General features: G+C 40.2%; 1 protein-coding gene across 1 annotated transcript in view; it reads right to left on the bottom strand.

Annotated features, from left to right (window-relative positions):
• Positions 1-9,400, bottom strand: part of zcchc7 (zinc finger, CCHC domain containing 7) — a 62,709-nt gene that overhangs the window by 50,459 nt on the left and 2,850 nt on the right. Inside the window, exon 2 of the mRNA XM_015376179.1 lies at positions 5,551-5,758. Coding sequence (XP_015231665.1) covers positions 5,551-5,758 — 208 coding nt within the window. The remainder of the gene's footprint in view (positions 1-5,550; positions 5,759-9,400) is intronic.

Below are 9,400 nucleotides of genomic sequence, written 5' to 3'. Positions count from 1 at the left end.
AGAAGAGAAGAGAAGAGAAGAGAAGAGAAGAGAAGAGAAGAGAAGAGAAGAGAAGAGAAGAGAAGCTTACCTTTTTCCTCCTATTCCAAACACTCCAAGTTCCCCTAGACTCTTCCTGCAGTACTCACAGTATTACACACACACAAACACACACACACACACAATTTCAGGAGCAGTCTGATGTGATCGGCCACCCTGATAGCGAGCTAGAGCCGATTCTCTAAGCCTCAAACAAAGTTTGGTGTGCAGTGACCAAGACAGAAAGGACACAAAAAAAGCAAAGAAGAAAACTGGCTGAGAGAAAAAAAAAAAAAAGTGTGACCAGTGAGTGAAGTTTAACCACTCATGATTCAAGTTGAGCTCCAGCACACCCCGCCTACACCCTGAATTCTTTCACAGGGACATAGGCGAACACCTTTTCCAGGCGGGAGAGGCACTGAGCTGGATTTAGGGCAGCGCTGTTTTTCCGTCTGGTTGCTGCTGGACAGTCACACGGCCCAAACTCTGCCCATTTCACTGCGCTTTTTTTCCATCTTTAATCAACCATGTTTTCACAGATCCACCTACCAACAGCTGCCCTGCTGACAGATAATCACTCCAATCAGGATCCATGTACGTCAATGCATTCGATACAAACAGAGATCTGACTTGGAGGAAGAACAGATTAGACTGTAAAAGTCTCTGAAGTGTCACCATGTAGGAGACTGAGCGAGCAGAAGAGGATGAACGGATTCAATCTCCGCAGGCGAGAGTTGGAGACTAAGTGTAGTGAATGCAATTTGATGGTAGTATTGAGACAGGCTTTAGGCGTACAAACACCATTAGTCACTGCTGTGTGAACCTGTCACCAAGACATGTACGCAAAAGTCAACTCTCAGCATGGCGTATAAAATGATCACGATGCAAAGCCCTGGCTTATTGCCTTTATGCTTATTGAAAACCAAACACGCCATATCAGAGAAGTAAAACTGTTGTTTATTTCCTCAAATCAAAAACCCCTCAAAAAAAGAATCTAGTAACCTTACTATCCTGATCTGCAACACAAGAAACGCAAAACGACTGGGTCCAAATTTCAATCACTAAATGTTATAGTATCTATGGTCATAGCCACAAATATGACAACAAGTATTATTTATAATCAAGCCAATATTTTGGTCTAAAAAAGGATCACCAGATGAAAGGAGGGCCCTACATAGGCTATACAAGTATAGGGAATGTTTTATTGCAGCATTAATCTATGCTTTAAAGAGGTCGATATTTGAAACAACAGCCCCACAATGATGACAATCACATTTTGGTGGATTATCATTAATTTTTTTTTTTTTTTTTTGAGTTTTTACAGCACTTGTGGCTTATTTTTTCAACAGCAGGCTGACAGGAAAGGGTGCAATGAGAGAGGAAGAGAGACGTGCAGCAAAGGACCACAGGTCGGATTCGAACCCAGATCGGCCGCGTCGAGGACTAAGGCCTCCGTACATGTGTTGTGTGCACTAATGACTGCGCCACCTGCCATCATTTCAATTTTATAGTTATTCTCCCAATTGAAAACAAACAATGCCATACTTACCATGGCCTTGAAATTAGTCTCACCTATTATTTTCTGCTATTGCAAAAATTATACTAGAAGAAAAGACCAAAATGGTTCCTAATCAGTTGTAGTTTGCATCACAAAAATCAAAAAATATATATTACATTTAACAATCAAGCTGCGAGATATCTCATTGTAAAAACCACAATATTTATTAAGCACCAATAAGTATATTTTAAATGAAAAAATAAAACTGGAAAGTCAAAAGTGTTTCAAATCAAGGTTTTTTGTTTTTTTTTATCCAGACATGGAAAATGGTTTTATTACCAGACCAGGCAGAGCAGATGGCCTAAAGCACAATTATCCGTCTAAAACCAGTTTGGTAAGTTTAGTAATGTTCTGGTTTTTGTTGACATGATAACATTTGCCTCGTTTATGAATTCTGCTGTAGGGGGGTGAAAAGGACAGCTGGATCAAAACATGACTGGAGGACTAGATCATACAGGTAAATATGAACTAAAGGTGGAGCAAACTGGTTTCCATGTATACATTCATGTGAAATAGTCCTGTTTATCATGTAACTTATCTCAGATTATGCTTTTTGTGACAAACTGAATTGATCTGAAGTGTTTCCTCCACAGGGGTCATTAGCACCTGATAATTGAGCACTTATTTCACTATTTAATTAGTTGAAAAATCATCCTCAAACAAGCTAAAAAGCCAAACACTTTACCTTGATAAAATGGCTATTTACTTTCTCGACTAGAGTCGTATAGAAAATGAAATAACTGTAAAGTGCTTGATTTTAGGCAGTACAGATTCTGTTGTGCCCTCTATGCTTTTATCCTGCTTCCAAGAAAGAAAAAATGGCAGTTTGTAAATATATTTTGGCCACAAAATATATTTACAAATAAACTTAAAAAAAGAACAATAAAACAACATTAATCCGAAGCATTAGCTCCATTTGAGATGTATCAAATGGTTTTTTTAGGACAATAAGCAGCACTTAGTGCGTATCGACACTCAATGCAGGGAACTCTTCTCAAAAACTACCTTACGTGGTTTAAGAGGGAGAGAGTCATGTGACCCAGAGCGCTGCTTTACGACAGTTTGATCTCTTAAACATGAGAGCTAACTAACCTAAAAGTTGTTGACACTTACCTGATCAGATATATTTTTGTTTCTCTGATGTAGTATTTAATATAGAAGGGTGAACATGGCCTTGTCTAACTCCATGACTGCTCAATCTGTTGGTTCAAAGTAGTCTGCTTCTAAAAACGATAAAAGATACTGTCTGATTAAGGAACAGTGCAATATTACAAGTTGCTTTTAGAAGGGGGTAAATGGGGAAGTTACAGCTCTAGCACCACTAGTGGCTAAATGTTACACAGAGTCGCTTTAATAGTGGACTTTAGGGTTTTCCACTAGTGGGTAAAACGCATCCTTTTAGAACCATTTTGCTAAAATGACAATTTAAGTCATTTAAGCAAAATGACGATGGTTCTGGTGATGATCTTCCTGAGGACCACTGCCATCTGCTTCTGTCTCCTTGAACCCCAGTCGGCCTCAGCAGATGGCCGCTCACTCAGAGCCTGGTTTCGCTGGAGGTTTCTTCCTGTTAAAAGGGAGTTTTTCCTCTCCACTGTCACTCCAAGCATGCTTAGTGTGAGGGATTGCATTGAGTCACTGCAATCAACTGGTTTTCCTTAGATAGAAAAACTTTGAATCAATTTGACTGTATGATCTGGGGAACTGTAAAGTGCCTTTGAATTGTGTTTTGAATTGGCGCTATATAAATAAAATGAATTGAACTGAATTATTATTTTTATTCAAATTCTTTGACTACGCCAAATTATTTTACATTTAAATTCTTAGTTTTTGACATTTTTGAGCAGTTTATTTATATATTGTCCATCGGAGAGTGGTGGCCTAGTGGATAGGGCATAGAGACTGGAATCCTGAGGTTTGAGTTTGAGCCCCACTTCCACAGACTGCCACTCTGAGTCTCTGAGCAAGACCCTTTATCCCTTTATAAGAATCAAGGGTTTCCATTTATTCTAGGGTAAATAAATGTTGGTCAATTTTGGCCCATCTATGGGAGCTAGTTAACAGTAAAAATGGAATAGAACAACAACAAAGAAAAAAAGAAAAACAGTTACAATCTAAAACCCAATGATCTCAATTACATAGAACAGCTGGGATACGACGAAATAGTTTTAAATTAAAATGGAGCAAGAAAATGACTTCACTGGGCCCATTTGGACTCCCATCCACGGCTGAATAACAATAACTTTGCTCTGAAACAGTTGGGAAGCTATAGGCAGCATGTCTGTTAAGCACTGAAATGCAGGCAGGCTCCCTAAGCCCAACTAACCACCTTATATAAGAGCAGCATAGAAATAATTGTGCTTTGTAATCACTTGTATTTGAAAAACGAAACAGTTGAGTGTTACATTCAATTTCTACTCCCTTATATGTGTCTACAATAAATAAAAACATGCCAAGACATTTTTTAGAGCTATAACATTCAATCTGTTTTATCTACACAGCAGCTGTGGGAATCACTGTTGCTTTTCTGATTTAAACTAAATTAATTACATGATAAAATATCGTTGAGAAATTTATTAGATAAAAAGAGGTGTATGAAGTTAAAATCTGGACATAGAAAAAAGGCCAAGTAGCTTTCAGCAAAGAAAGCACAACCAAACAATCTATGAGTGGGGCCGTTCTGTTCTGTTACAACTGAAAATAAGCAACACTGAGCATCTTAATGGCTATGAAAGATTGTGGCCTACATCATCACAAAGATCAAGGTCTAACTACACATACGAATATCTGTAGAAATAAAATCGATCCTAGCAATAAGAAAACACGCTTTTCTAAAAGCTTAAAATTCAATATATCCCAGACCCCGCTTGGAATTAGACAGCAGTGAAGAATTGAGGCACAGTTCAGGACTACTGAGGCTCGTCCCTTAATTTCCTTCCCTTTATTTCCCTGTTTTTTGGACAAAGCCCTCCCCCATTCCGCTCACTTTAAGTCTCCTTCCGCACCACACCCATGACCCCCAATATGCAGACATGAGGTCAAGCTCCAAAGATCACAGAGAGAAGCCAGACGAGGGGCAGAAAGACAGAGACCTAAAATCCTCCTTTCCTCCCAAAATCCAGGCCAAAACCTCCAGCCTTCCCACCAGCTCCAGACCCCCTCCTTCAGCCCAGTTGTGTGTCGAGGAGGCAGTGAGCACTCTTGCAGAAACATCAGCCCAGGGAAATTCAAATGAGGACGAAATGGTGAGGGAGAGACAGAGAAAGGGGAGAGCAGGAGCACAATAGTGAGAAAATAGGATAAAAGAATGAGATGGGAGAGCGTTAGGTCGGTCGGAGGGAGGAGGAGGGGGGCCGAGGAAGAGCTGGAGAGGCTGCTGAGGCTGCAGGTTAAGATAATGTGTAGATCTGAGGAGATTTGCAGGGGAACATTTTTATTCAGTTTCTGATTACTCCCACGTCTCCTCCCTCCTCGCCGTTTGCTGCGTTGTTTTATTTTTTTTAACCCGTTTGTTTGTTTTTGGCATTAGCGCTACCACTGTTGGTATCCACGTGGATGTACGCATGCATGCTGATTAAAGCAGGAATATCTTACAAACACAAATACTCTCTCACTCACACAGATTAATGCAAAACGCACACAGGCATACTTAAAGATGCATCTGAGAGGCGAGCGACGGCGCCGTCAGTGCCAGGAATGCTAAGAGCTTACAAGTTGGTAAACATGCCGACACAGATGGTGCACATACAAACATGCATTCACACAGATTGTTCGCCGACAGGGTTTCTGCAATGCCCGCTCCTTATCGACGTGCAGCAGGTAGACGAGGTAAATCGGGATTATTTGAGCCACACAAAATTACTCAGTGGTTTCATTTCTGTGGTCAAACATATTCAGGTGCAGAGAATTGTATTAAATTGTCCAAACTTTGATCAACAAACCCGCTGCAGGCTGTAGATGAGGGAAGGACCCACCTGTGCCACTGCTGTAAGATCCTCCCTCCACATTCAGTGAGATGGACCGGTCTCCATCCTGCTTCCCTTGACCCAGGATCATCCAGTTCTCCAGATCATCTGCATCAGTGGAATCCGATGAATCCGAATCTGACTGGGATTCAGAGGATTCTGTGCTGCTGGAAAGCACAGCGACCGGAACCAAGGGACTCCTTCCTTTCTGCAACGCCTAAATGATCAGGAAAATAACACATTAGGCCTTTTTACGTTGGGATGATTTCATTAGCAATTATTCTGCTGTTTGACATCAGATATTAAAGTGTAAAGGCAGGATTCACTACAAAAAAATGTAATAAAGGAACATAAGGTCAGTGGATGTAGATTAGAAACAATACCTGTTATGTAATTAACAAAGAAAGAAGGTTAAGGTATTTCTTCAAATTCCGTTTTATGCTATATGTTATACAGCACCCTGCACATTTACTGTATTGTTTCTCCTGGAGAAGAAAAGCAAAAATCCCTTAAAGGCAGTTCCCTCTTTATTATATTTCAAAAAGAAAAATCCATCATTAACTTGATTACATTTATTTAGTGGCAGTAGAGTATTCCATGTTTAAGAGACAATTGTTTCAATCAAAATTGTTAATCTCAATTTTTCTATTTTTTTATAATATTAATATAGTTTTAAGTTGCTCAAAATTCCCAGGAAGTTTACATTTTCAAAGCAGTCTAGATTTAGGACCTCCTGTGTTCCTGGGGTGTGTGTTATTGATATAGAGAGCCATTCCTAAGGCGTGTTTCCACTGCAGGGATCCTCGGTCAGGAACCCTCAGGAGCAAAACACAGCTTTGGTTTAGATGTTTTAAAGCTGAAAGGCTTGGCTGCATACTTCACTCTCCCAATTACAACAATTATTAATCAATTAAACAACTGCACAGGCCACATTTCCTAAAAAAGGAATGTCTGCTGATATAATCCCACTTTTTAAACCTGCGGGTAAATTCTCAGTTTTTAAATTAGGAACTGATTAGTATTTTGTCTACGGTGACAGAGGTGTTGGAGAAAACTGTAGCAGAACGAATGACATATAATTTAAACAGCTCACCATTCAAACTTCATCTGATGCAGTTTGGCTTTAGGGCCAAACACACTGAAACTGCAACTTGCTTCCTCACTGAGACTATTTAAAAAAAATGCTTGATAAGGTGGGGTTGTTAAAGCGCTATTTCTCGTTTTTAAAAAGACCTTTGATGCCGTACAACATGAAATATTACTGATGAATTTGCAAAGGTTTAATTTTTCTCCTGGGGTGGTAAAGAGGTTTAGTCATAGTTGTCAAATATCTGTAAGAGTATCTAGCTGTCACCTACTCTGTCTAAATACAGCAGTACCCCGGGGCTCGATCTGTCTGCCTTTCTTCTTTCCTTTATATATTAATAATCTTCCTCTGGTTTGCCCAAATATGCCCACACAAATGTACGCAGATGATTCAGCCCTTTGTTCCTATTGATCAAACGCACAGCAGGTTTGTGACAAATTGACACAGTCAATGATCCATGCTACGGCATGGTTCAAAGAAAACCGTTTTTCAACTTAACATATCAAAAACGGTGGAAGAGTTTTTTTACATGATTTTCTGAACCAAAGGTCTATGAGGCAGTGGAAAAGATCTAAGCTGTTGTGCCTGAATTTAAATATTTAGGGTTATGGCTCGATGTTCACATTCAAAACACAGAACAAAAGAGTTCGTCTCAGAGTGAAATTTAGCTGTTGAAACTTTTGTATTATATGGCCATAACTTTCCAAACAAACAGAGAAAGTTATTATGCATTCAATGGATATTAAATATTGCTTTTCTATTTGGTGCAATTCTAACATTGCGGTGCTCAAGCCATTAGTCTCTTTATAAGCAAGCTAGTAAAGGACTGGACAGAAAACCACAGCATTACCAATACTGTGGTGTACTGCAAAAATATAAATTTCAAAATTGACAAAATATGATTAAGGGTGTGGGAATAAATTGATCTCGATATATATGTTGTGATTTTCTTGTCCCCAATATTCATTCCATCCATCCATCCATCCATCCATCCATCCATCCATCCATCCATCCATCCATCCATCCATCCATCCATCCATCCATCCATTTCCTTCCGCTTATCTGGGGCCGGTTGGCAGAGGCCGTAGTCTACGAAAAGATACCAAGACTTCCTGATCCGCACACACTTCCTGCAGCTGCTCTGGGAGGAACCCGAGGCGACACCAGGCCAGCTCAGAGACATAGTCCCTACAGCGTATCCTGGGCCTTCCATGAGGCCTCCTCCCAATGGGACACGCCTGGAACACCTCCCGAGGGAGGCGACCAGGAGGCATCCGAAACAGAAGCCCAAGCGAACCTCAGCTAGCTCATTTCGACGTGGAGGTGCAACGGCTCTACTCTGAGCTCCTCCCGGGTAACTGAGCTCCTCACCCGATCTCAAAGGGTGCACCCAGCCATCCTGCTAAGGAAACTTATTTTGGCCGCTTGTATTCGTGATCTTGTCTTTTCGGTCATTACCCAGGTCTCATGCCATAGGTGAGGGTGGGAAAGTAGATCGATCGGTAAATCAAGATCTTTGCCCTCCGACTCAGCTCGCTCTTCACCACGACAGTCCTATACGGCGACCGCATCACTGCCGACGCTGCACCGATCCATCTGTCAATCTCACGCTCCATCCGTCCCTCACTCGTGAACAAGACCCAAGATACTTAAACTCCTCCACAGTGGAGGGTTCCTGATATAATATAAACTGTTCAGTTCTTAATATCAATTTAAAAAAAAAAATGTTTTTACCCACCGCCACTCTGGCAGATAGTGCTGTGGAGTCCTTTAACAGTGCGGCGCAGCGCCATATCTGTAGTCGAGGCTGTCATAGTTGAAGAAGTGGACTGACTCAAACCCCCATCACCATTGATACCGATTAACTAACCGATCAATATCTTCTGATGAACATATACAGCATTTGTTTTTTGATTAAGAAAATTTATTTTGATAGCTGGGTAAAATATCACAGTATATAGTGATATTGCTATATTGTGATAATATCATATTGTGACCCATGGATCGTGACACATATCGGATCGCAACACCCATGCCAATACTCAGCCCTATTAAATATGTACATTGTTGTGTCATTTTTAAGGTGGTTAATGGTTTATCCTCTCCTCCCCTGGAGCAGTTTTTGAACGTGTGATCTGCTGCTGCTCTCAACATCAGAGGTTCTACTAGAGGAGACTGTGGTTCCACTGAGGAGAAGAGCTTTAGAACAGGCTTCCTTCTCAGTGAGGGCAGCACAAGAGTAGAAAGCAGCACCAGTGTCATCTCAGGAAGAGGCTCGTTGATCACAAATCCTGTCAGCACCAACTCAATCAATTGTTGCATGTTTTAATTTTTTTATTATTTTATATGAAAAATGTTTACATAATGTATTCCAGTGTTATATTGTATGTATTTTAACTTGATACTTGTTTTTAGGATGTCTGTCAACATCTGTCCGGGAGATAAAAATAGCTATTAAGGCTAATTCTGGCACATCTACATAAATGTTTATCAATGTAAATTCTCCCTGTCAAATAAACCAATATTTAAATAAATAAACAATGGTTTTCCAGGGTCATTAAAACTCACTTTACCAGGGAGGATGACGGCCCTGGTACAGAGGAGGCAGTAACTTTTCATTCACCAGGAACTCTTCTTTAGAGAGAAAATTTAGTGCATTATAAAATTAGTAGAATTTCATGAACCTTAGTATCAAATTATGAACAGGTTAAGGTTTAACTGTATTTTCCATCCGTTTACAACCATTAGAGTAAACTCTTCAAAATAAAATTC

This window comes from Cyprinodon variegatus, unplaced genomic scaffold, assembly GCF_000732505.1.
Source record: "Cyprinodon variegatus isolate N-32 unplaced genomic scaffold, C_variegatus-1.0 Scaffold131, whole genome shotgun sequence".
Lineage (NCBI taxonomy): Eukaryota > Metazoa > Chordata > Actinopteri > Cyprinodontiformes > Cyprinodontidae > Cyprinodon > Cyprinodon variegatus.
Note: the sequence above shows the minus strand (reverse complement) of the source record. Positions and strands in the feature narration are given on the sequence as shown.